At 39.0% G+C, this 27,866-nt stretch overlaps 1 protein-coding gene across 7 annotated transcripts in view; it reads right to left on the bottom strand.

The window, feature by feature from the left end:
- The window catches only part of BCAS3 (BCAS3, microtubule associated cell migration factor), a 444,448-nt gene that overhangs the window by 360,010 nt on the left and 56,572 nt on the right, over nt 1-27,866 (bottom strand). For all 7 annotated transcript variants that reach the window (XM_019545665.1, XM_019545667.1, XM_019545666.1 and 4 more), the window contains exons 8-9: nt 15,085-15,192; nt 10,335-10,411 (exon numbers count right to left, since the gene is read on the bottom strand). In XM_019545665.1, the coding sequence (XP_019401210.1) occupies nt 10,335-10,411; nt 15,085-15,192 (185 nt within the window). The remainder of the gene's footprint in view (nt 1-10,334; nt 10,412-15,084; nt 15,193-27,866) is intronic.

Genomic DNA, 27,866 nt, shown 5'->3' with positions numbered 1-27,866 from the left:
CAGAGGCACAGCCAGAGGGAGAGGGAGACCCAGGCAGCAGCATCAGGACCAGCATCAGGGAGAGCCTTGGAGGCTACCGGTCAACCCCGGGCCGCATGCAACCCATGGGCCACTAGTTGGACCACCCTGACATGGAAAATTCAGTCTCTCTCATACAAGTATTTAGCAGCAAAAGGAAGAAATAGGAGCACAACCAGTCATATCAGCCAAACAAATGTACCACGCTTGAAAAATTGCAATTAATCCACTTTTTTATATATAACTAAACACCTTTTTGAAAAAGAAAGTGGTTATTGATCATTTGAATGAGCCAAAGTCCATTTAGAACTGTAAAATGCCTTTTTCCATAGATCAACAAACAGTCTATACATAATGTCTAGCATTATCTCTGAAAAGCTACAGCTGCAACAGTGGCCGTTTTTGTTATATGTATCATCACTTTCAAGGTAATTAATTACAGGAATTGGATTCAGTCAACTTGATACAGAACTACTCGCAAATCAAGTAAATTCCAACCATGAACTCTATACAGGTCAGACACGCAACTCACTCTTAAGCTTTTCTCAATTAAGAAAAAAAAAAAAGAAGCAACTTCCCCACCCCCTTTGTGACTCCATTTGGCTTGGAGTCTTACAGTAGCACGAACGATACACAACGGGTATATTTTATGGGACAAAAAGCAAACTGTTTTTCTGCTATCGTCCCCCTCTACCACCTCAAACAAAAAAACAGCTGGAGTCAGCAGAACTTCATCCACCATCCACTCAGCAAATGAAGAGACAGCCAGCGTGACCCATCAGGCCTTGATATCCAATCATTACAGACATAACTCTCTTAAAGATTAACTTTGACTTCTGCTAAACTTCAAAAACAAGTGAAGAAAACCCCATTCTAAGCAGCAACAGCAGTAATTTTACCATGTGTACAATGAAAATTAACATCACGAGAAAGCAAAACTGACTGTCCAGAAGACAGTAATTTCCAATGAAGGTATGGAGAGGTCATCTGAGAGAAGATCACCACGGGGAAGTCTTTCAAAAGGGACAGCAAATCATGCAAGTCCTTGGCAACACTTAATCAAAACAGGGAATTTTTCCCCCTTGTGTAAAGGTGAAAACTTACTGAAAACTAATTTAGAGGCTTCACAATATACAAATAACTCTTGAATTGCAATCCTCAAAATAAGGGTTGCCATTATGGGATCCATACTGCAACGAAGTCCTTTCCTGATCCCCCAAACTAGATGCTCCTCCACCTGAGAGATCAACTGTGTTAGATGTGCGCTCGGCACACTTATTACACAGTGGCAGGCCTTACAAAACTCAGTGGACACGAAGGTGTGGTGGTGAAGGCAGCCTGATAATTAGGGCACTTTATGAGAGATGGGAAATGTAGGTTTGAATCAAGATCCTGGATCTTGAAGTGCGGTTACTAGACACTCCAATCCTCCTATTGCTATGCCACTCTGAAGAAAAGACTGAAAGATTCATTGGACCAAACCATGGACCAAACCATGGGAGCAAGGCTCTGCAGGTCAGGGCACTCAACTGGGACTGAGGTATCCCAAGTTTAGTCTATGCTCCTAGACTGCTCATTCATTTTACAATGAGCAGTCAGTAGCTTTATGGATCCCTTTGAGCATCTAGCTCTTGATGACCAGAAAGACAGCTAGTTTGAAGGGCCAGCATTTTAAAATGCCAGTTTTTTCCCAAACAAATAAGGACTATCGCAATTAATGGCACAACAACTGAAACTGGTCCCTCTATTTAGACTTGAATGTAACACACGCTGGCCTTCATAAGAACAGGCATTTTCATAGACACTACCATATAATTTTATACCTTTATGAAAAAACCAAAATGCCATGTTGGGAATGAATTGGGACCCACGCACAGAGAAAGGGTATATGCAACCCCACATTCTTTCTAAATCCAATGCAAGTTGATATACTGTTAAAATGTTTCTAATTTATATGTGCAACAGAATAAAATGGGGGGGAGGGAAGCAGACCATAATGTCATTGTATTTCTTCAATCTCAAGACACTACTGGCATGTTCCTTCTTCGAGAACATGCACTAGGGACTCCATATCTTCATCTATTTTACAGTCTTTAAAAGTTTCTGGTTATGATATTTATCACTTTTTGTCTTTTTTCCTCCTCCATCTTGACCTGGATTCTGGTTTCCAATGAAAGTCTCTTCAGTAAGTTGTTCTTTTCCATCCTTTTTTATTTGACCATACTATAAAAATCTCCTCTTTCCCCATGTTTACTGCTTTCCTTTCCCAGGCTCTCTCTCATTTCCCCTCTGCACATGCACACTAACCCTCTTTGGTATCAGTAACAAGGATTCTCCTCCTAATGTGTACAACAGGCTTTCCTCCTCCTTTTAATGGATGTCCCATGCTTTATACCCACATGACAGTGATGATTTCATACTGGTGTTGGACAATTTCATTTCAGGCTACCCCTTTGGATTAGTGTTTATACGACATATGAGTATAAACTAGTACTATTATCAAATCTGCCCCCTATAGATTCATTTAGTCTCTAATCCCAAACTGTGAATCAAACTGCACCTGTTTGGACTTCACGCTGCCATGTGACATTGGGTTTGAGATCCCAGTTAAGAGTTCAGAAGGCTGCCAGGGTCAGGGCTGGTTGAGACAAGGATGGGAGGCTTCCAAAGATAACCTAAACACACTGCAGAAAATGGTACTCAATGGGTGATACTCAGACTTGAGAGTCAAAGCTGATCATGTTGCTAAAGAATACTGTACTTTCAGGGGTATAGAGTTTTTGATGAATTTTAAGAAAAAGGGAGGAAAGTGGCAGAGAAGGAATCCAAAAAAATACTGTAGTATTTTCTAACGAATAGGGTTTTCAAGCACCTATCTTCCTGACTAAATTCCAGAATGGGTAATTCAGCTCAACTGATAATAACTGGTTTGTGTCACCTATACACCGCATTCTCTGCTTTCAGTTCTATAAGCTGTTAAACCAGTACTGCCATGAGATGTTAGATAGTTAGCAAAGACAGTCCACCATAGAAGTGGTTGCATTTCAGTAGTTTCTCAAGTGGCCTACATTAATTATAACTATCAAATATTTTTTTTCTAGAGTTAAAAGGAATACATGAGGCCTCAGAGTGACAAAGCCACAAGACTCCTTGCCTAAGGAATCATGCAAGCTAAACTGGCTGGAGAAAACCCAATGTGATGACCGATCAAGGAGACAGAGGAGTGTAGAAAGGGGAGAGAAAGTAAATAACGGATAGAGTGAGACTGTTGTTGCATGAGCATTGTTTATACCAAGAAAAACAAATCGTATAAAGTTGTTTTGTCTGATATTTCTTGTTTGTTTGGGGTTTTAGCGTCATAAGGCAAACCAAATTTATTTGTTTATAAATTGTATAAAGTAATATTGTTTATAAATTCCTTTGGGATCCTTCTAGATGAAAGGCCCTATGTAAATGCTATTACTTGCATACTATCACATACTTCCCCGAGATCTTCTATTGTTCTTATGCTTCCTTCTGTTTAAACATCCCTCACAAAATTGAGCACAAGAGCAACAAGGCAGGACCCACCCTACTGGCCATGCAAAGTGTTTTGACGGTGATAGTTTTGAAAAGGTTGGGGGGGGGACGACAAAGAGGGGGCACTGAAAAGCCAGAGAAAAAAGGGCCTATGCACCACTGCTAATTAGACCCTCATTGTTCTTATCCAAGTAGCACAAGATTCAGCACTCATCATGTGTTGTATTTACACATATCGAGTACCGTGCTGGTAGATCCCTGCATACAGCTACAGACTTCCATCTGCACTAGGCTCATCGCAGAATTAAATTGTCATTTTTTATATGCTTACCTATAGAAACCTCCCCTTCCCTTCAATTCCATAACAGCAGCTTAGATATGTTGCCATTAGCTGCCAGAGCCGACTTACCCAGGAAAATGCATCAGAGCTTTCACCATAGAAAACTCTGGCTTTCAACACTTTCTACATTCAACAGAGTTTTGGCAAACTTCAGGCCGCAGCATCTGATTTAACCTTGGGTGTCTTCTGGTTTTTTGCTCGGGCTATTCAATGAGATGCATGCAATCATTTTATTGCACTGGTGGATAACAAGTACATGTCCGGGTTTTCCTTTGGTCTTTCCCCCTACTGTAGTCACATTTCACTAAACCAGCATAACACGTTCTATGTATTTAAGCCCAAGGACAATGTTGGCACAAGAATAAATTGGGTATGAAAAAGGCCGTGAATAAATGCAAGCTGGAAATTAAAAGAACATTTCTAACCTACGACTCTGGGAGCAAGGTTTGGGATCAGCCTTCCAGCAAGAGTAGTGAAAGGAAGAAATCAAGTTGGTTTCAAGACAGAGACTGAGAAGTTAGGGAAGGAACCGCAGCATTCAGTGGCCTGTGACAACAGGAAACTGAACTACAGGACGCTGTATTTCAAACATAAACCAATTTAACACACTTCTGCAGTTCTTCACAGTGGCTTGCGTGCCCTCTGAACGAAGGAGGATAGCGATCCTTGTAGCAGGACAGTTTAATTTCCCAAATCCCAAAAGTGAGTTCTTGTTTACAATCCTGAAGATTTAACTGCCCTTTTTTATTTGCATATTTCTCATCTAATGTAGCCACACAGTAAAGAAGGTTACTTCAGACCCTTGTTTTGCACGTGAACACCACAGAAACTTATTATTAACAACTTGCAGTCTTGCCACGGTAGAGGAACATTAAGGAGAAGTTGTACAAGCCCTCACTTCAGACCAGGAGCTTTCTGCCCGTGCAATACTCAAAGTCTTTAAACCTCTTCTAAAGAGTTGTTTTCGTGCTGCTATGAGCACTGGCATCTGATTGGCAGACAAGGCATTTCAAAAACTTGTCTCCTTAATAATAATCCTTAAAAGTGTTTCAAGTCCAGGCTGTGTAGTAGAAGCACTTCTAGATGCACAAAGAAAATAAAACAATTGCACTGAAATTTGATAAAGGAAATTACTAGCCGGACTCTTTATCATAAACTAGTTCAGTAGTTTTCAACCTTTTTAGACCCCTCAGAAAACACCAGCTCTCTGCTTTCACACAGTTTTTAACTGCTGAAAAATAGAGCAATTCCTCTGTTGGAAAGAACTCAGCACAGACTCAGCAAACTTTTAACGCTATGGAGTCCCATTCAAAATCTCTGGGTTTCTCTTGTGAATCATGTTTGTGCACCCAATAACACCAATATTGCCTAGCACCCCCGGAAGGCACCACGGGATGCCACGGCACCCTGATTAAGAATCACTAAGCTAGACAAATTCCAGCAGCTCAGACAATCAGGATCAGGATGAATTACCTCTGCCGATTAGGATTACGAAGGGACTGGAAATACAAAAAAGCTTCTCAAAAGTTCCTGCTTTTAACACCATTTCACATTTAATTCCTCCATAAGACATCTCACATTCCAGCTTTGGAGCAGAGAGGTCAATCACGAACTGATGCCCGTTTGTGGACTGGTTGAAGAGGGATGCACAAATGTACAAAAGAAGCCCAAGGTAATTTCCAGAACCAAGCGATGGTAGGTTGAAGCCACCAGTTTCTGGCACGTGACTGCCAATAATAAAAAGCAAACTACAGCATAACCCCTGAATCACAGATTACTGTCTATTTTTATGTATTTGTTTCAAGGGTTAGAGGAGCATTTAGTATATATTGAACAATTTTAGCTCCATGGTTAGGCAAAAATCTTCCTGACTCTTTATGGACTATAAAGTATACTGACTAAACTCTTTGGAAAATTACCTCTTAAGGGGCTAACCGTGCAGCATCGATAGAACTGTGGTGCCAGATAATGGCTGCAATAACTGTCTTTATCTCTAGAGAATAATGGATTGAGAATATATCAATATGAGGAGTGGAAGGGCAAGAGAAACTAAACAAGCACTCGTTATTGGATGCAAAGATAATGCTACATGTATGATGTTATCTGTGCTAATCTCTTTGCAGGGTGGGGGCAGGGAGAAAGTTCTTTATAGATAGGAAAGTACTCATCAGGTTTGTAATCATCAACATTACACTAACTAAGCATTTTTGGAGGAGGGTTGCAGGAGCACTGATGGCATACAAATCAATGAAACCCAGTTATTTCACATTTGCTCTTTACAAAGCTAAACAAACAACAACCCCACCGCCTGCACATCGCTTTGGTTTGTGATCCTGCAGCCGATTGCAATATTCACGGAGAGGCCCTGAAGCAAATCTGCGAAGCAGAGTTCAAGTCCAACGATCTAAAATCTGCACCTCACCTTTCAGAGGAAGCCAAGGGAATAAACATGTAATGAAAGTGCCAAAGGAGTTTCTTGGGCTGGGCTACAAGGAAAGACTTCAAACGGTGAACTTCCAGCCATTCCTGGATTCTTTTTTGTTTCTTCCAGGACAAACCTCTCTCTTGATGCCGCTGGCTTGGCTGCTAATGTAGGCACAGCGGAGAGTGGATTTCCATGGGAAAGTTACAAGCAGGAATTCCATACAAACTGCAGGTGTTGCCTTTACTTGGAGGACAGACGTTGAAGCCTGAATACCACTCAGTGTGGATATGTCAGATGCGGAAGTTAAGAGAGATCTTTTTCCCCTCCGTAATTACCTGCAGCATGTTTGCCATGTGAGTTTAAACACCTGCCTCGAATTCATACATGGGAGACTGGGGCACCTGTATTACGAGTACTTGTATGAAAGCCTACAGTAAAAATCCCTGGCGCTCTGCCATTAAAATTCAATCATTACATTTCTCTCTAATTAAATGAAAAAGAAAAAAAAACAAACCCTGTATTAATGCAATGTTAAAGTTGCACAGTTAGCGCTCTCACAGAAGCATGAACTTGACCATACTTTACATCCTGAATAATTGATGATATATTTATTACAACTATATTAAGATAGCACATTCAACCACAGCCCTCCCTCCCCCAAAAAAACAGCCTCTCCCCTTGCAAAACAAAACTACTGTTCATGTTTCCTTTCTCCAAAGTGCTATTAATGTTACTAGAACAAACGTTAATTTCTAACTGTGGCGCTATGGCTTTGACATTCTGCACTCATTTCCATGTTTAAATAATTAATAAAAAGAACATGTCAGAATGTTAAAGTCCTTGATGATGCTTCGAGGCTTACACTTGAACGAGGCGAGATGGGTAGGAGACGTGGTTTCCAACATCTGCAGCTACTGTTGCGTAGCTGGAGGCAACTGCAAGTGGTTTCTATTGTAGGAATGGTACCTGCAAACAAAGTCATTCTGATTCTGCGCTGCACCCCAGCCTCTTCACATGCTCCTCCTTTAGTGTAAAAAGGAGCCCAAAAGCTGTTGGGTCCCATAGCTTGAAATTCCCCTAATGAAAGGAGGTGCTCCAGGAATTCGTACCCAGGTTCCTCCTAGGACTGCTCTCAGGGGCAGAAGAGCAGCACACCTCTTCCCAAGCTGCACACCTTAAGGCACGTGAGGAATTAGGGGCAGAAATGTTTTCATTTGAAATGAAAAGTTAGACTTTAGGAAACGTTGCAGAATGCAGTCAAATGGTGGGGCAGCCCTAAAATAACTGGGCTTGCATCAAGAACGTATTACTGTCCTACACGTTAAGGCAGACTCTTTTTTAGAGCAAAGGGTTTAAGTGCATTTTCCAGTGCAAATCCCCCGCATCCAAAATATCCTTTCGGTAGCCTATCCTTCACTCAGCCTGTATTGAGGGGAGAACGGGATACCATCCAGGGATGTGTTTGAAAGGAGGGAGGGCTTCACTAAGCCCTGCTGAAACCTTAGCTACCTACTGAGAATTCTTGCTGGTGACTTTTTGGTCAGACAGTTTTCATTTTCCTGTCAAATCAAGCAAAACACCAAGCCTCGCTGAGGACTCTATCCAGGACAAGTTCCAAAGCCATATTGGCTACTGCCCTTGATTTAAAAAATGCTGTTTATTTTCATTTTTGAAGTAGGAAGTATTCCCCCCCCCCCCACCTCCTCATTATAAATACAAAAATGTCTGAAGAGATTTTAATCAAGCTTTCTAAAAACAGGTCTGAATATGAACCACAGCATAAACTGTCAGACACAAACAGCTGTCAGGAACCTAACTTCCTCAGAGTTTGCAAAGAAGTGAGGCTCACCGGTGTCATTCATGCCCTTGGAAATCTGTTACCAAGTGTAGAAAATGGACGTAATAAGTCACGGCTTAGTATGTCGCTTGCTAATGACTTACATTTTTATAAAATGATTTCAGCTGAAACACAATTATTCCTATTGTAGATCTTTATGACTGATGACCTGTTTACCCATATTGTTGCCTTTCAGCATAAAGAGTAAGGGAAAACAGATTATTTACCCACTCGATTCAAATAAATAACCACACTCCCAACTCTAATTACAAACTGACAGGTTTCTAAGTCGCATTTAACCTGCAAAAACCACACACGTATCCACAAGTAAAGGTCTGTACATACTGGGACACGCAACAACATCAGAAATATAAAATTAAGAGGATAAGCAGCAATTTGGGAGTTGGCTTTGCTGTTTTATTTCACTGCTTAGGAAACTGAGATTTTAATTCCAGAATGATTCACTCTTAAAACAATTATTATTTTATTCCAAAATACATTTAATACATTCACTGTATCAGAACTATTTTTTTTTTTTTGACACCGGGAACAGAAATATTCCTTTGCCAGATACCATCATATACTGCTCTGCTGTGTTTATTGCCAGTCCAACTTTTTGGGAAACAAATCTGAATTAACTTCTGGTTTTTTTCTTGAAGATGTAATTTATTATCTGGCTTCAAAACAATGATGCAGAAATTTATCAAGATGCAGAGCCACTAGGAAGTTGAATTACTGAACCCGTGCAAAAATAAAAAGCTAGCTTATTTATACCTTATTTCTGTCAAGGCATAAAAAGGGAAAACAAACCCCAACGCAAACCTTAATTCAAAGCCTGCCTCCGTTAGGTTGTATTTACCGAGCGCTGCTGGATTCTGAGAAATTTGGAGAGTCCATGACATAGGAAGAAACTGACACCTATTGGCAACTTTCATATTACTGCATAAGGATATTTCTTCTCAAAGGAAGAGCTTCTAATAGCTGGATTTATTATTTTTTTAAATATACAGAAGTGAAGGCAGAAAATATTTTTGGTGTTGTAACTGAAGGTGCCAGGTGTGCCTGAAGGCAAGCATTCCCCCCCCATTTTAATTTAAAGCTTGCTTTAATAAGATTTCCTGTTTGAGGGCAAAACCACTTGCAGTGTATGTTATAACCCGGGAGAAGATTAGTAATACAGTATTTGAAGAGGCCGTCCTTATGAACAAGCACTAGCACTTTGGAGAAAGGATACGTCACTTCTGGGCCTAAATGACACTTAGCATTACATAGGCGTGTGTTTAGTTTCGGGGCCAGATGAATTGTGTACCTTTACGAGCAATCTGCAAAGACAAATCAAGAGTAACAGCCGCAGAAATGTATGGTCTTTCCCTCCAAGTCTATGAATTACTGAGAGACAGAAGTTAGTACGGGAGAAACAAGGGAGGGTGTGGAGGAACCGTTTCTGGAAGGTACCTTATCAATTAGGATTAATTATCAATAAATGGAAGAAAAGCAGTTCTAAATGCACCCAGGTTACAGGAAGGAAGGGCCAGCAGCTAATAGCCTCAGTTGCTGACTCAGTAGGTGAAAGCACCTGGGGGTAGACGTGCTTATCTGTAGCACAACACAGCTATGACTTGGTTAGACTTTCAGGGCTACCAAAATAAAAAAAAAAAAAATAATAATAATAATAATAATAATAATAATAGGGGACCCTCTCCCCTCCTCCAAGAAACCTGGAATGAAGGAGGGTGAAGAGCAAAATATGGTGAGACCACTGGAATTACATACGTATTTTCAAGCAAAATCAGTTATGTATAAAAACTAGAGTTCAAAATGCAGAGTGCCAGTATGGAGGCACAGGGACCAGAATGATTCCCAAAAGATCCCATAACAAATTCTCAATACAAGGCACTCAACAACAAATGAGAATTATCTACAGTGACAATAACTTGCAAAGCTCCACAAATACACACAGCAAAAGGAGCAGATTTTCTGAAGTGATGCAACACCTGCATCTCTAAAGAAATCCACTGGAAACTGTGGGTGCTTAGCGCTTTTAGGGAAAGATAAGCTAGACTTGTCAAGGCTGATATTCCTTACAATTTCATATGTGACTTGCAATCCAATTCTACTGACAACCTGAAATCTGTTTTTACGGGACTACAACTAAATTGCTAGAGCAGAAAAACTGAAGTCAGGAATATACGTACTTGTGACGAAGAATTTTTTTGTGAACGTACAGCTGTCGAAGGCAGCAATTTTCTCTTGCAAGACTACGACAAGTATCCTGAAAACACAAAAATTAAATGCATATTTGCAACATGAAATGGATTGGTTTAAGATTCAACATCTAAACGTAACTGTTTCAAGAGCATCATTTTAAATTTCTGAGTAATAAACTGCCAGTTTTCCAATAACTGGCAATTATTAAAGGCCTCTCTCATCCCCACCACACAAGCCTGCTCTTCAGGAAGTATACAAATATGATACAGAGTCACCCAGCACATGTAAGATACCTCCTGTAATAAAAGGTCCATTAGAAAAGAAAGAAAATGGAATTGTCCTCTGTGTTTCAAATCACAACAAAATCCCACAGATCAGCACAGACTAATCTAAAAGGAAGTGTGTTTTATCCTGGACATAATCCCATTGCCTATTTTATTGAAAATCTGACAAACTATCACTGGTTTCTTATTTACTAAAAGTGTTTTCCCTCATGTGAAACCACAGCACCATGGAATTAAAAATATGAGAGAAACAGGGTTTACATAATAAATCACTTAAAATGATTACTAGCATACTAAGTGCAAGGACAAAAAAAGTCAAAGGGGACAGCTATTGTCTGGTGACCTTGGACCACTGCAGGCCTTTATAATGCAGATGCCACCACAAATAGAAAGCATCTGCACTGGCAAAAATGAAAGCTGTCCAATGCTTTTGGACCTCTAAAACAAAGGGTAATGCTTGGTATGTGGGTGCCTGTGTATACAGAGGTGGAAACGTATACACTTTGTCATTCTCTGCATGTGTAAATGCGCGCACACCCACACACTTCCAAAGCAGAATATCAAATCATTACTTGAAACAAAACCACAAAACAAAAGCCACATAGCATACTGTATCGTCTATGAATCAATCAATAGACATTATAAAAGGTGTAAGATTTTAAAAGCTTCAGAACTAAGTTCAGGCTATTTAAATACAAAGGGCTTCTAAAACCCTTTTCAAAGACACAAATTAGCTTGTGAGGCTCCGCCAGCCCGAGTCAGTTAGCTTTCCTGCCCATTGTTAACTGCAATGCAACCTTTCCTCAAATGGAGCAACAGCTCTTTTAAAACTGGTTAATACTTATTAGAAAAAAGAGTGGGACATATTGTGGTTAGTATTTAACTGATGAAGGGCATCACTACATGCATATGAAATTAACTTTTGTTCTAACAAGTTCCATTTTGAAATTTTTTTCCCTTCAAGAATATAACTCATCTATTCTCAAAACAGGCAACAAAGCTGAACTAGGAGATCATGAAGCTTTGGAAAAAACAGCTGAATGGTAATAAGAGACCGTTCCGCTCAATTTTGAGTGGAAGGAATTTCTGGACAGTCCATGTGTCAATCTCTAAGAATTGTTTTATAGACTGACTGCCCGTTGGATCCAAGAGTAGGTATATCAGAAGTAGGAAGAGATAATATTTAAAAAAAAAACCCAACCCAATCAAAAAGCATCATTGCTATGGCTTCTATTCAAAGAGCTTTCTACAGCCCTTCTCGCTGGGTATGTTTTATTTTGGATCCACGAGCCTTCCTTCCAAGAGGATGTTTTCAAAGAGGATGGAGCAGACCACTCTCAGTGGCAAATAACAGAACAAGGAGCAATGGTCTCTCTTCTGAGGTCCCTTCCAACCCTAATTTGCTATGATTCTTTAAAAAAAAAAAAAAAAATACACTAGACCTGACCTCAGATTTTTATGATCCACCAAAAGACCTTAAGGAGTCTGGATCCCATTAGGCTCCATCACCTTTGGATCACTATGATGCCACTTGGTTCTCCATGCTAAAGCATGATGAAAACCACTTTCAAATGAATCTGTTAGGTCCAAAGAATTCATGTATATTACTTACTGACTGCCTGGTTGTTCCTATATATTTCCTTTTCTAAGACCAGAGAGAATTGCCTCAAGCAAAACCAGCCCCCCCCCCAAAAAAAACAAAACACAAACACCAAACCAAAAACAAAACAAAACAAAAAAACTTTCAGAGGACCTGGCAGCTCTGTTCATATGCAAAGGATCCAAAAACCTCCCACCATGCTGCATGTGAAAACTTCTCCAGTGGCTAGGGTTAGACTTATGCGCAGGTAAATCAGCAAAGACCCAAAAGAATCTCTTCACAGCAAATGGCTAAGATCCTTTCCTCTCTGAACAAGACTCCATAGTTGCATTGTGTCAGAGGCATTAAAAACAGCTTGCTTGACCAGACCCAAAAATAAAGGGGAAGACTGGGCTCTGCACCTGATCGGGATGTTGGAAAGAAAGCAACTGAGGGAGTGCTTTGGGCAAGGGCTTTCACATGCTTAGATTTACAGTGTACATTTCCACAGTGGTTACCTGCTTTGAAGCCAGTTCTATTGCCATAAGGCAGGACGTGAAACCCAACATTAGGAATCTACATTGGTGGTATCACAAAAGGAAATGATCACTTAAGGAATAAGCAGTGCTGTTTTAGTAAAAAACAAAACCAAACAAACCCCCTTTTTTTCCTTTCCCAATTTACAAATTGATAATATAATAGCAGTCAGCTTTGTGATGGAAATGAATACCTAATGCAAACAAAATTATGAGTTTAAGTTAAACAAAACCTATTCCAACTGAAGCCACAGGAGAGGAAAACAAAAGGAAGTTGCAAATTGTAAAGGTCGCCACGAAATTAGCCAGCTTAATATACAGATTTTAGAGGCAAATATAAATGTGTGTACAAAAACCTGTGCATATTGTTTTTTTTATTTTAAACACACTCCATAATCTTTCTGTATGGATGGTACCTAACAGGCTGTGGATATTTTTTAAATGTCTATGCATGTATGGGTGTTTACATACATACATACATACATACATACATACATGGTATAGATTATCTTAATATCTATAAACAAATACTCATCTGTTCTTCTGCAGTTGAAGTTTTGGGCTGCATTAGTCAGCTGCATGGCTAATATTTCATTACCACTCAACTTGGCCATTTTTAATGTATTTTCAGTCTGAAATAGTGAACTTTCCTTGGATGACAGCAGAGCCTCATACATTCCAGTAAAACAGATACCCTGGTTACGGCCACACAATTTTGAAGAAGCTCTTCCAATTTCACCGCTTAGAAAAAGAAACATTAGCACCTGGAGAGACTTTTTGGTTGGTAGAGGCTTTGAATGATTTGCCTTTTGACTGTTTTTACAATTGGATTTTTCTGCCGCTAAAAAAGGCTTGCCTGGAAAGATTTACTATCATCACAGTGTACACAAGGGAACTTTAAATTTTTAAAGAGACAGTTGCAAAGATAAGTACTGAACTCATTCTGACAGACTGTTAAAGAAACAGTGACCTATTTTTTCCCCTTCTTTTCATTTCATCCTCTTAAATTCAGCTGTTATTGATATGGGCACACACTGTTCCACCGACATGGAAACTGGCTGTTGATAACAAACTTTAACCCGCTCTGGGCACCTGTCCGTTATAAAATCAAAATATACTTGCCTCTGCCCGCACCTTTTCCTTTTAAGCAATCAGATTATGTAACTACTCAAATATTCACTTGCTCTATATTCTAATGTTTCCTTCTACTATTTCTTCCAGGTCTATTTAGACACCAATATCTGGGGGAGGAGGGAGGGCACAGCAAAGCAGGGAAGGTTATCAGGCTAGATAAGCGTCTGCGTTTCAACAAAGCTGTAGTGGATCTCAGATACTCCGCCATTTTTCCGTTAATAATTCTTTCATCACCTTGTGCCTTCAGACTCAATGTTCTTGGTGGGGTAGTTGGCTCCTCTCCTTTTCATGTCCCTTCCAGGTCATCTATTCCCATACAAAACACCCAAAATATATTTCACTTAAACTGCTGCGACTTGCTTAACTGTTTCTTTCTACAGCTCCTTCCACTTTGAAGGATCCCAAAGTGCATCACAAAAGCATATATAATCCTACTCAGTGAAAGGCAGCAATTTCTCTACACTTAATTTTCTCCATCTTCAACATGGAAATGTGATCCTCTCTCTTTTATCAGTTACTCTGCAATACAGGCACAGAGTGCAGTATAAGAGTAATAATAATCATTAAAGTGGAGAAGAATATTCATGTTGGAAGTAGAGTCCTCTGACCTGAGAACAGGAAATTTTGGTCAAAAAGCACTGCAGCAAACTCATAAAACAGACAGGCTGTCAGGTTGTTTGTTTCAGCCAAAAGACATAGCACACATAGTAATCCATCTCAAAAGTTGATACGGTTGAATTAATGGAATTAACCTGGACAAGATCTGAATTTATCATTCCACGGGATCATGGGATCAGATGAGAAATCAGACAATGACTTGATTTGCTAATGTAGTTAATTCACTGAATAGCTCTGTGCCTCAGTTTCCCCATGTTTAAATAGGAAGATAAGGCCTCTTGAAATATTTTGAACCTTAATTGATTCATATACGAAAAGCGCACTGATATTTTCAGGTGAAAGCAATTGCTTTAAGTAGATCCATCACATTTTAGGCTGAAATATTCCTTTTCAGGCAAAATTTAGGTTCTAGCTATGGTGGAACTGAGGTGTTTTTAGGATGTTAAAATACGTCATGAAACCAGGCAATGAATACAATTTTAAACATACATGTTATTATAGCTGTGGCCCCCAGATTTTTTTTTTTAAAGCAGACAGGAAAGAGAGAGAGAGCGTGCGAACGAGCGAGAACTGGGAAACTTCTTACCTTTTGTTACACTGCAGATCATAAATAGGAGTTTTGAACTGTATGGATTTGACCATCTCTCCCGTTCGCAAAGAGTAAAGGTCCACACAGCAATAAGGAGGACTTGTGCTGAAAGAGATCACAGAAGCAGATGTTTAGATATAGTATTCATTTTGACTTTTAACTTCTTATTTTTAAATATATTACAACCAGGCTATAAGTTATCCCTCTTCCTATCATTTCCAGGTCTGAACTATTAAAAAGCCTGTGTCTGCTAGTCAGATGAGGCTTGACCATGTTGGCTTTTGTAAAAAGTAGATATAATAAATACGCTGGAGATAAGCAGATGTGCAGATGAAAAACTATGACTAGATCTTAAGAGGAAATTGCAAGGGGAAATATTTAGTGCAATGATTTTGGATCTTTTTTAAGTAGAAAGTGAGCAATACCAACCTACAGCCTTCAAATCTTACTACAATAGTGAATTTATACAACTTGAAGCATGAGTGTCCAAGTAAAACTTTTCTATATTACTCTATGCAACCCTACATCACAGCTCTACTGCTCATGAACAACAGTGCAATCCATTTAGTTAAATTTCTGGTTACAGGCTAATGCATCTCTTAGAAATATAAAAATGTATTCCAAACACCTTAAAAAATAAAACTACAAGCCTAGGAGCAGATCATTTCATCATAGCTAATTTTCCAGTTATGTAAAATGATGCTAATTATAGTTAATGTAACAGCTGTACGCTTACATTGTAACTACAGTACAATTAGAAACAAGTATTCTAAAAAGTTAACCATTTTGTCACGCTGTATAAAAAAAAAAAAAAAAGAAGGCAATTGCTTATTTGAGTTATGGGAATAAGCCACAAAAATGGGTATCACAACACGGCACAATATATTTCTCCGCTGATCTAATTCTCCTGTAGGTCAGATTCTTCTCCCATTTCGGGCACACTGGAGAACAAACGAGGCAGTAGTGGACAAGATGTTTTGTTGATCCCCTTCCAAACACAGGAAATGTAAAGGTGTGGACAAACGTATGTTTTAGCTGTTCTAAAAAGAGGAGGAAGAGCTGCTGCTTAGGACTGCACATCAGCTGCTCTGCTATAACTTGCCTGCTCGACCCTGCAGCTGCAGAGGTTATACTGTTCCAACAACTGCCTCCGAATAAAGCAGGAGTTCAAGTTGAAGCAGTTTTGTCACACTGGTATTGCTGCAAAATCATGCAGGCATAACAGTTAATGGGATAACAGAATATGCCAGTATCTTTTGGTATCAACACCATTTTTATGTCTGCATATACCCTCATTAAATAAGATTTCTATTTAACTGACACAACCATTAAACATAGCACATTGTGTCAAACCAGCGTTCTAGTGTTCATTCAGTAACGAGATGCTTCCAATAAATTTTATCTGTAGACTTCATATTTGGTACGTTTGCACGGGTACATGGTTTGAGTAAATAATCTGTGTATAAAAGGGTTAATGTCGTCATACAAGGAACAAGTTTCTAAAATAAATATTAAACCTGCAAATTGAAGCCACGTTTTTCAAACAGGATTTTACATATATTTTAACATAACTGCAGAACATTTAGGTGTAAAATTAAAACCCTCATTCTGTAAGTTGAAGACAAGGTAAGAGCTCATTATACAAAAAGTACGTGTCAGCAGGAAACAAGATATTTACTTTTGAAATAAAAAATTCTCACAGGACAAAACATAGTTTTTCCAAATTACTTAGTCATAAAGCAAATGTACAGTAATTAGAAAACATACTTCTCAAGATTTTTTTTTTTCTGGTGGAAAAGTAACAGACAAATGTGGATCTCCTAAAGTTGGCTAGAGTATTTACCGCGTGTACTCTAGGACTCCTCAGAAGCCGAGGACCTTTGCTGTGCCAGCATGGGTCAATCGTTTCATTTTATTGATCCTCAAGTCAGACTTAGGGGCATGCAGCTGCAAATCTGACCCACAAAAATACCGGCCACCTGACAGGAATGCAGTTCCTAACTGTTGTTCGTATTTAGTTAGGAGTCACGCTGTAATACCCATTTACTACAGAGCGCTGGATGCAAATGCAGTACTTACAACTGAATCGCATGACAATTCATGCTATGCAGAGGCACAGAACCCATGTTACATTTGCCGTGGACTCCAGCTTGTTTAAACCTTACGGGTCTTTTCATATGCTGTGCTGTGTGCCACATTTTACTGCTACCAAAAAAAAAAAAATTTCCAAAGCCCTCTCAGTAAAAATCCAAGCTTTCTTCAGACAGGAAAAGCGATGAGTGCTACAGTGAGGTTGAGGAGGGTAGTGGCAGAGATACCAGCTTACAAACTGGGGAAAGGCTTTGATGTGGCAGTTCTCTTCTACAACACCTTTTCCCCCCTTCCAGGAATATATTCAAATGTTGGCTATTTCTAGGTCAGCGAGTATGAAGCAGCACAAGATGTCAGCTGTATCAAAACAGACTAAGTATGGGTGTTTCCCCTTGCCGATATCTGGTCTATTTGATGGCATTTAGCACAACTGCCGATGTGACTCTAGCTTGTTTTCTGGACCTAAGCTGCTCAGGAATTTTCTGGTGAACTAGACACACACAAACACAAACTGTTCACTATCTCAAATCTGATAAAGATATACATTACATGTAAGTTCCTGAGAACCAATATGTGCACAAACTGAAAACCTGAACAAAACTAAATACACATTTAAAATAATCCCTTATATAAATTCTTCTGAAAAGCCTAATAACTAAAAGGTAGCAGCATTTAGTGTCAAGCATTTCCAAAGCCAAGCAGTTGGACACAGCTGCCAAATCACCCTCACTTAGCAATTTATTACTGCTAAAGGGTGCTGAAATGTAAGGACTGGCCTATATACATCCTTGCCTTGATTTAACTAAATCTAGTTTCCTAAAAGAATTTAAGTCTGTGCACGGATTCTCTTATTTCCAAACAGGGAAAACAAAAATCCAAAAAACTAAACACCAAAGCTGATTTAACTGGAGTCAGATGGGTAATTTGTACTCCATGGGTGTTTACAGATGTGCTTTGGGAACTGCGGGGGGTGGCGCTTTAATTAGGAGGGGGGGCACTCTAATTAAAAACTCCAGAGAATCACGTGCATCGGTGTCCCTCCACTGAAAAATGGCAGTAGGGCGCTTTGAACTAAAGCTCATTGAATGAGCTTCAGTTTAAAGCACCCCACTGCCATTTTGCAGCACAGGGACAATGATGCATGTGACGCTGCAGTCTGCTGGAGCGCAGTAAGTACCAAGCTCCAGGCTCAATTCAATCAAGCGTGCCCTGGCATGCAGTAATTACTACATGTCGAACCAGCCTCCTTGCACATGTATAGGGGCCCATGATTTTTCTGTGGAAGTTTGTGCACAGGCCAGTGCTTTAATCTTGAGCATTAAACATTTTTACACTGTGACCGATAGTCTCAACATTAAAAGGCAATAAAGGAAAATAAATACAAAAGGGGTTGCTTAGCCCAAGAGGTTTACAAGGGAGGTGCAAAGCATTTTGGGATGCTGGAGGACTGTGAGTTAACATGAAGCTGGAGGGGATCTGGGACAGAAGTTCAATATACCAATTTAACCTAAATCAGTTAGGTCTTATACCACAACCATCCTGGTTTATTTTAAACCAGTTTCAGCCATTGTGAGAGCAGTTTACGTGCACTGAACTTCTGTTGTGTTACAGATTTGAATCAGGTTCCAATCACTTTTTCTGGGTTATGTGCAATTTCTGTCCCTAGCCCTACTGTCTTTACATCAGAAACTTAAAATAAACTTTGACTCCAGGGTTCAAAGCTGTGAAAAGAGACTAGGCATCGAATCCCTCTGCATAGCACTTACTCCAACTACTTAACTTTTCTTAATGTACTACGTTACTGCATAATTGGAAAACAGGATTCGAAGCAAGACGTTCAGTTTATATTTAAAATTTCATTAGCATGTTCAATAAAGTAACATGTTATATAGTAAACATTCAGGAACAGCCTCTTGTCAGAGACTCTCAAGCTCTAGGAAAGTTTACTTAGGCAGGATATTTTGGCAATCAGGAATTTTCTCTGCTAAGCAACAAATGACTAAACAGAGACACAGTCAAGTGTTAAAAGTGCTCAAAGTGACACTGACTAGGATAATATCATTTAATATAAATCAGTACAAGTACATTTACATTTGCACCATAGAAACAGAGGTACTAAACTACCAGGAAAAAACCCCAAACTTCTTTTTCACATTTCATGCATGAAAGCCATCTTACAAAAGATAACAATTTTTTGCTACAAGTTTTGTCAACAGCCAGGAGTTCTCAAAATATGAAGCTGACAAGACTCGTAATACGGGGAAGAGGGGAAAAAAGAATAATTCAGATGCTCATAAATTGCTTCATCTTGTATAACTTCAGAAAGGATCATAGACAATTAAAAGTCACTGCTAGGTTACGTAGGCTCCCTATTTCATTCATCCTAAAACCCAGAAATGTTTAGCAAAACACTGCCCTCGAGAGCAGTTACATCTTGATGCTACCCAGGTCATGAATATGGTGTACATCCCCAGAAGCAGATGATAGACCTCATGACTCGAGCAAACCTGTGGGAGAATAAAACTGGAACACGTGTGGCTACAAGATCAAGGTTTCTTTCTACAAAACACCTTTCCCTGTTAACTACACCTTTAAAAGATAATTCATGCAAGAAGATTATTTGTTTACTGTATCCTGCTATATAAAATAATCACGTTGTCATTACAAAGGTTAGGGCTGGGATTTTTCAAATCCTGAGGTCAACGGGAACTGTTGAGTATTCTAGGTCTCACCTGGTTTTGTTTTCAGGAGGTGCTACAATGTAACTTCTCCTTTTGACAATCCTGGCCAGTGCTTAAATTATACACCCTTAGAGGGCACTGATATTGTTCAGGTATGACAGGCAGAAGTAATGGCATCAATGCATTCTGGACAACAATTAAGTACCTAGATAACAGGGATAGAGTCTTCACTAGGAAAAAAAAAAAGACTATAATGATGCAGTGGACTGTTATGTATCATTATTTCCTCTTTCTTTTGGAAACTCATAGTATAACTAGTTCTCGTAATTGGTGAATTTCCAGATTGCATCCATGAGTTGCTAAATGATCTCACAGTTGGAAAACTAAACTGGTAAACACTACCACAAAGACCTGATGGAGGTAGCTGATCTTAATACTGACTGAATATGGACAGATGTTACATATAAACTGATATAAATGATCAGAAACCAGTTCAAATCTGTAACACAACAGGAGTTTACAGTACATAAACTACTTTCAAAATGGCCAAAACCAGTTTAAAATAAACCTGGATGGATGTAGTATCAGACTTAACTGACTTAAATTAAATTGGTTTATTGAACTTCTGTCACAGCTCCCCTCCAGATTCCAGCTGACTCACAGTCCCCCAGCATCCCAGGATGCTTTGCACATCTCCTGCAAGCCCCCAGGTGGGTGGGCTAGCCTTGGCTGAAGCCATCTGTTCTAAGCAGGAAAGCCACTGGAGGCATGCAGCGGCTACATTTCTAGACTCAAAACTGAACCAATAAATGAACAGACATTCAATCTGCATAAAACTTAGACTAACCTGCAAGGACTGAATCAATTCAGCCTCGGGCTTTTTCACCTCTGTGCTTAACCATTAAGATCAGCTACCGCTGTAAGATCAGGCTACCCCACCCTCTCTCATTATCTCCAGCTATCCACTAGCAACAGAAAAAAAAAGTCCTCAGCTGTACAGAGACCCTTTTAACAACTGGTAAACCAGGAATCCAGAGGACTGCTTCAACCTACAGACTACAAGAGAAAAAAAAAAGGAAAAAGGCTTATTTAGAGCACTATGATGCCTTTCAGAAACTCTGTATAGCATCTGTCCTAAGTGAATGTAGGAAGAAGTTCCCTGCAAAAGAACAGCAATACAGATGTAATGTAATGTAATTCACTGTATAATTACAGAAAGATGGAGCTAGATGTAATGTAATTCAGGATGATACAATTGCAGATAGAGAGAGGGACATGTAGCTTATCTACAAAGGCACCTCAAACAGGGATCAGCTTACAAGCAGCAGCTGGAAAGTCATTTTCTTTCTTCATTCGTACAATTACCTTATATTTTAAGCACCAATGTTCAGCATAAGCTATACTGAAAAGAGTTCTCTACAGCCAGAACTTCTATTGGCTAGTGCACCCATGATCCAAGGTACGGTGAACATGCACGTTTTTGGTTTATACATCTGTGATGCAAACAATCAAGAAGCAATGTGTCACTGAAATCAAGTTAAGATTTAGATGCAATAAACTAAACTACGAAGTCATGAATTTTCTTACTGCGGAACAGTGGTAAATAGAGCATCCTTTGAAAATAGTAAGGGATCAGTGTAATTTCCAGTAAAGTTAGTAGGAAAGATGGACATCTATGGACATGGTCTAGGTCATAAATAAACAGCCATTCTAAATTGTGTTGCGTTTTTCCAGGTGTATGTTCTTTTTTTTTTTTTTTTTTTTTACAGTACATTTTATTGACGCATTTTGACAAACAATAAAATTAAGTATTATTATTCTGGTATATTATGACAGCATCCTCTGCCCACAGATCAAATCCTGCCTCCTTAGCTCCTGGGAGAGTAGCCCAACTGAGGCCAGTTGAAATACCCTACATATTGCAACAACTGTCACTGAGAAAGGTCAACAAAATTTGGTCTTTTTTGTGGTTTGTGAATTAATGAGTTCTGTAGCATAATCTGAATTTCTCCTGCTATTGTAAAGAGAAAGCAATAGATGCTTTGTCATTTCTTATACAAAGTCATGCCATACCTATCAGTAATTCACACCAAAATGGAAAAGTATGAACACAAAAAAAAATCTGGAAACCATACTTTCGATTTGGCAGCCATCTACAAAATCTGCTTTATAGTACAGAAAGCTCTCTGGCTATTTCACTGTTTCAAAAATGATGTCACGGGTTGCCTTATTTGATTATTCAATTTTGTAGCACAATTTAATTTTCAGCAGTGAAATCTTAATTCTTTTAAATAAAATCTAACCATTAGACTAGGTCTGTCACTGTCCCAGCTCTTTCAGGATATGTCCATTCTTTTTGATCAACTACACTTCTATTAAGAAAGGAAGCATCTGCCAACAGCAGAATGCTACCATCTAATGACTGCATTCCATTATTTTAGGAATATTTTACTTGCTTCATACAGAAATATTAGTTAATTTCTTCAAAAGTCCCTGTATAAAGTATCACTCTTGCTAGTCATTTTGTTTGAGCCAGAGACAAATATTAAAAGCTATACTGACACAGAGCTTGGAAAAGCTGCAAGTTTCTGAAGAAGACCCTAACAGTAAAATTATAAATCATTAGGTCTAGTAACAGAGTCATTTAAGCCACTTTGTTTACTGCTGGATCCTATAAACCAAGTGTATCCTCAAACGTTCTTTTACAAGAGAGAGTTTCATAAAATGTTGTTGCCAGAAGGGACCATTAGGTCAGCTAGTCTGACTTCCTCTATATTATGGGTCATTAAGTTTAAGCCAGGTACCCCCATCTTGAATCCAAAGCAATATACATTTCAATCCCCAGGAGAGTCAACTGTGTATCATGTAGAAAATATGGGAGATGAAGGTGCTATCAATTCCACAGGCTCCTGCAATGGCAAAGAAACTGGTAGTTGCATCCAAATCACCTCACCTCCTTCTGCTACAGAGGAACATGTGTGGGATAGAACCGCAGCATGTCCGTGCCAGCCTAAAATGGTTTTAAAAAACCTATTCTCCTGCCCCAAACCTGTCGATCGGTCAGACCCTAGCATGAGAAGTGGACACGGACAAGCTTTTAAGTAGCAGTACTTTCTGGAGCGCATGAGAACACCTTAGTGCAACACCCCCCCCCCCCACTGTCCTGTTTCCAGCTGTGGCCAGTTTCTCATGCTTCAGAAAAATGAATGTAGAATAGCCAACTAGCCAACTGTGCTTCAGGGAAATATTTCTTCTTGACCCCTGAAGGTAATCACTGACGTGAGGACAACACTATTTTTGTAGATCAAGAACAAAAGTGATGAAGAACCTTTACAAATGCAGGATGTTGGCCTCTGTGGTCCCTCTGCTTTACCTGTGACAGGTCAGGGTGTTATATTTTGTGTTGCATCAGGGTGGACAGTGTAGTTTTGCCAGGATAGTGATCATCCTGTCCTGGGCTGGAGGTTGGACTAGATGCTTTCTTGAGGTCCCTTACAGTCCTACTGCTTTACGATCCTAAGAGGGGAAACCAGATTCACAGCTCTGAAGGCCAGAATTGATCACCATTACCATCCATATCTCCGTCTCATCCCCACAAGCAAAGGATGCAGAAATGCCTAACCTTGCTTTAATAACTCCCCATGGTTGTCAGCCCCCATGCTTGTAGGAACTGTTTCAGTGGTTAGCTACTCTCATCGCTAGGAAATTGTGTCTTTCTTCAAGACTGAACTTGCCCAAATTCAATTTTCAGTCGTTATGTCCTGCTAGGCCTTTGTCATAAAGGCTGAATGTTCCTCGCAATCAGGCATCTTTTCCACGTCAAAGTATCTGTACGGCATCACCTCTCAACTCTGTCTTCAGTAAGATGGAGGAGTTGAGTTTTTTAAAGCAGCACGTTGTAGAAGTGGTCTTCCAGCCTCAGTTCATTTTTGTAATACTCCTTTGAACTCTCTCTGGTCTCTCCACATTCTTCTTGAAGAATGGAGGTCATACTCTAGTGCAGTTCTTCCAATATTACCTTCAGAGAGGGAAAGTTACCTACCTACCTCTACTTCAAAACAAGACTATCATACAGCTGAGGATCTCATCAGACTTTTTGCGTCAGCACTCCACAGAGATCTCCCATCAGGACTATTATCTAAAGTGACCCTCACCCCCATCTTTCTATGTCGCTATTTCCAAGACATAGGCTTAAAAACTCCAGACATAAGTTTTATTCTTAGTCCTCAGATCTATTACTTCGTATCTGGCTATACCAGAACTCATTTTGCTGAACAGTGACTTTTAACCAGGGGACTCAGATCAGTCTCTACAGTCTAAGCATTACCTATGAAAATTGAAAATACTCATTTTACTTACTTCAAGTTACTAATTTCCCATTTTCCTCTATATGCAATAGATGTTTTTACTTTTCAGTCATGATATTTAACAGATTCATTCAAAATTAAGAAAAAGCGGAACAAGGTATTTGAGCAAGTGACATTTTCCAAGAATGTGCACGTATCAGTGAAACGCAAAACAGCAGAGACATTTTAAACCTACCACAAATTGCAAGAAGCATGGAAGCACTTAGTTTTAAATAAGAAAAAGCTGCACTAAGCTTAGACATGTGTTACTAAATCTAATCCTTTAAATACAAGGACAGAATACATTTGATATGGCATTATATTATTTGTATTAGTCTCCATAAGAACAAGCACTATTCTTGCATTTTTCTGGATTACCTAGAACAAAATCTATCAATCTAATACAATGAAGCTTCCCTATAGTCCATCTCACCCCTGACCTCAATATCTCCAGATGTTCACTAACAGAAAAAAAAGTCCTTAGCTGCACAGAAACTCTTCTATAACAGGTAAGCTAGAAACTTCAGTTCCAGCTAGGAAAATTAAAAATATGGTAAGGGAAAATTATAGGTTTTCCCCGTGTCTGGAAGGGGGGAAAAAAAAAAGAAGGAAAGTAAAAGGAGATTTGTGTACAGTAAATTGGTGTTTTGGCAGAATCACATAACTCAAGTCGTAATGAACTGGCATCTACGTGCAGAGATGGACATAAACTGTTTCTTTTACAGTACAGGAATCCAGCACACATGCTTATTAGTTCATGTTAGAGTTGGGGCCATTGGGGAGAAAGAGGGAGATGCGCAGAATAAGAAAGAAGCTAAGTTGCTGCTTAAGTCCTTAGCTGAAGCCTACCCAAGGTCAAGCCAGTACTAAGAGTTGAGCTCTATACACCAACTCTGATATTTAAAAATCTGTCTGTGCCCCAACTCCCATGTTTTGTTTTGGGGTTTTTGTTTTGGTTTGGTTTTTTGGGTTTTTTTTTTTGGGGGTGGGGGGAATTGTTGAGGAATAGTCTCCTCCTGCTCTCAGAGTTTTCAAGAGTAAGTTGTTTCTTCATAATGCGGTGAAGCTATCAGTTAAAACAAGGGACTGAGTCAAGAAACTCTGGATCCTATTTCCACAAATATCAGCTCTTCAAGTGTTATTTGACAGCTCACTAGACATCTGTACCTGACTTTCCCCATCCAAAAAATGGAGACATTACCCCTCTCCAGATGAAAGTAACCACATTCTACATATAAAAGCATTGCAAAAATAAGGGTAAAATTATTATTATTATGATCGCTAGCTGTCTTGTAAGAAATTGTGGAAGACAACTGCCATGTTATGCTAATTAAGTATGTGGAAGACAACTGTTCCCAGTTACCATGTTATGCTAATTAAGTATATTTTATTTTTAAATCAAAAGCAAAAATTACAAAACCTGTATTTAAAGTACACCCTGTGACTAGATAAATGCAATGTACAAATAATTGAAAATTCTACATTTCAGGCATCAAAAAAGGCCTGGTTGAATATATTTTAAATCAAACTAATTTCCTTATCTATCTCATGATGTGCAAGAGTTTAAAACCTGCTTTCACGTTTTTGATACTATCCTGGTTCACAAATTAATTTTTAAAAGGTAAGTCAGAGGGATCTGTTGAAGCCATCCATTGCTCCCCCCATCAAGGGTGGTTAAGGGGATCAAGCAAAAGATATTCCTACCTTGAGCAAAGAAGTTTGTAGTGCATCTCTGGAAGAGATTTATGAATTCCTGATGCCAGGAATTGCTGTATTGTTTGCCTCTGCCCTCCTTATGGGCATTGCTAAAAATGAACAGGACGAACTTGTAGTTGGAATTTACTGAATGTTAAAAAGAATTCAATACTAATATTTAAAAATGCATATTTTTCTCTAAGTTCACATTAATATTTAACAACATTTAATTGTCTCAAGGACTGTTAGCATATATTTCTCTCTCTACCCAGTTACAGTGTATTGCAGGTATTTAAGGGCATAGCTTCCCCTACTATGAACTGTTCATACACAATAGGTAAAAACTCTCTCTGTCCTCGGTACCCAGCGTTGCAGGCCAGCTTTCCCTTAACCATTTCATTCATCCCTATCCAACAGATCATTAGCTCATACTTTCAGCCAACTGCTTTGGACACATGCTCCTGTGAAGTTGCTATAACTATCTTTTCATGAATCAGTTGTCAAGTGGTGCTTCTAAGTGCTAAGTCCAGCACTCCCCTCAAAGAGATCAAGTGCATCCACTTAATGTAATAGAAGAACACAATATACATCCAATATACATGCACTGTTCTGTGATGATAAATACCGTTTATCTTACTGGCATAAGCATACAAGGCATTTTCCAAAAAAGCCCCTAGAAACTAACCCTCTTTTAGGGCGTTCTAAAAATCACACCAAACAAATGAAAACAAATTGAGGCGGGGGAAACGGAGATACATATGCATTAATCGTGCACCAAGAAATCTGCATATTTGTTCAAGTGTAATATATAAAACTGGCAAATCTCCAGACAGGAAACTATAAAGTTAGTCAGCAATATAGAGGTCCCCATTTGTGAGACATAAGCTGCCCCCGGCCCTGCCTCCCCTGCAACAAAAAACATGCTGCAAGTGCCCAAAGCAAAAAACTATGGGTTAAGCTGTCAGTTAGTGTAAACTCTGCAGTTCCAGATGTGGCTCTATTTTTAAAAGGTGCCAAAAGGGACCATTAGGCATAAGCAATATATACACTTAAACTTGCTCTGCTTCTATATGTTTAAGAATGCACAGTACATTGCAAACTGTAGAATGTAAGATTAATTTTCCATCTCTGTTGTTAAGTATAAAAAGGGTCACGTATGAGAAACTGTAGTTAGAGGGCAATCAGCAAACTTGTCTGGGTGTTAATATAGCTCATTTTGTTACAAAAAAGTGCAAGCCACATTGCTATTAGCATAATATCCTGCATCTTTTTTTCCCCCCTGTATAAAAAACAATAAATTCTAGAACATATAAAAATTAGCATCAAAGGAATTCACTTCTAAAATCAAACCAAAACCATTTACCAGTCTGCAAACTATTTTGAATTTAATTTAAAAGTGAGGTACAGCTAAACCAGATTTTAAAACCTGGTCCATTTATGAAGTGTTTGTGACCATATAATTAGTACTGCTTTGTTATACTTAATATGTACTCACTTATATCATTAAGGGATAAATGTTGGACAGGAAAGAGAAGAGAACCACAAAGGTTTTAATAAAGGAATGCTCAGAGTCAGTCAAACAAGACTTTTTCAAACAAATGAACAAAACAGAACAGTTACATTATCTGTTTTGTTCATTTATTTGAAAGTCTTGCATTTATACATAAAGGAATGATCAGGATTAAACAGATTCTATCGATCGAGTATGCCTTTATGTACAAATACATAAAATCAGACCAATGGCTATACGCAAATCTATCATTCAAATGTATTTTATATATTCTTGAAAGTAGTAGTGGAAAAATAAACATCTCTCTCTTAACATTTGATTCAGTAGGTAAGAGATCAAAATGAGTAAAAATGAATCTTTCAAAGATTCATAGACATTAGGGCTGGAAGGGACCTCGGGAGATCATCGAGTCCAGCCCCCTGCCCAAAGGGCAGGCAGTCAGCTGGGGTCATAGGA

Source organism: Crocodylus porosus, unplaced genomic scaffold, assembly GCF_001723895.1.
Source record: "Crocodylus porosus isolate Cpor-Errol unplaced genomic scaffold, CroPor_comp1, whole genome shotgun sequence".
NCBI classification, from domain to species: Eukaryota; Metazoa; Chordata; order Crocodylia; family Crocodylidae; genus Crocodylus; species Crocodylus porosus.
Note: the sequence above shows the minus strand (reverse complement) of the source record. Positions and strands in the feature narration are given on the sequence as shown.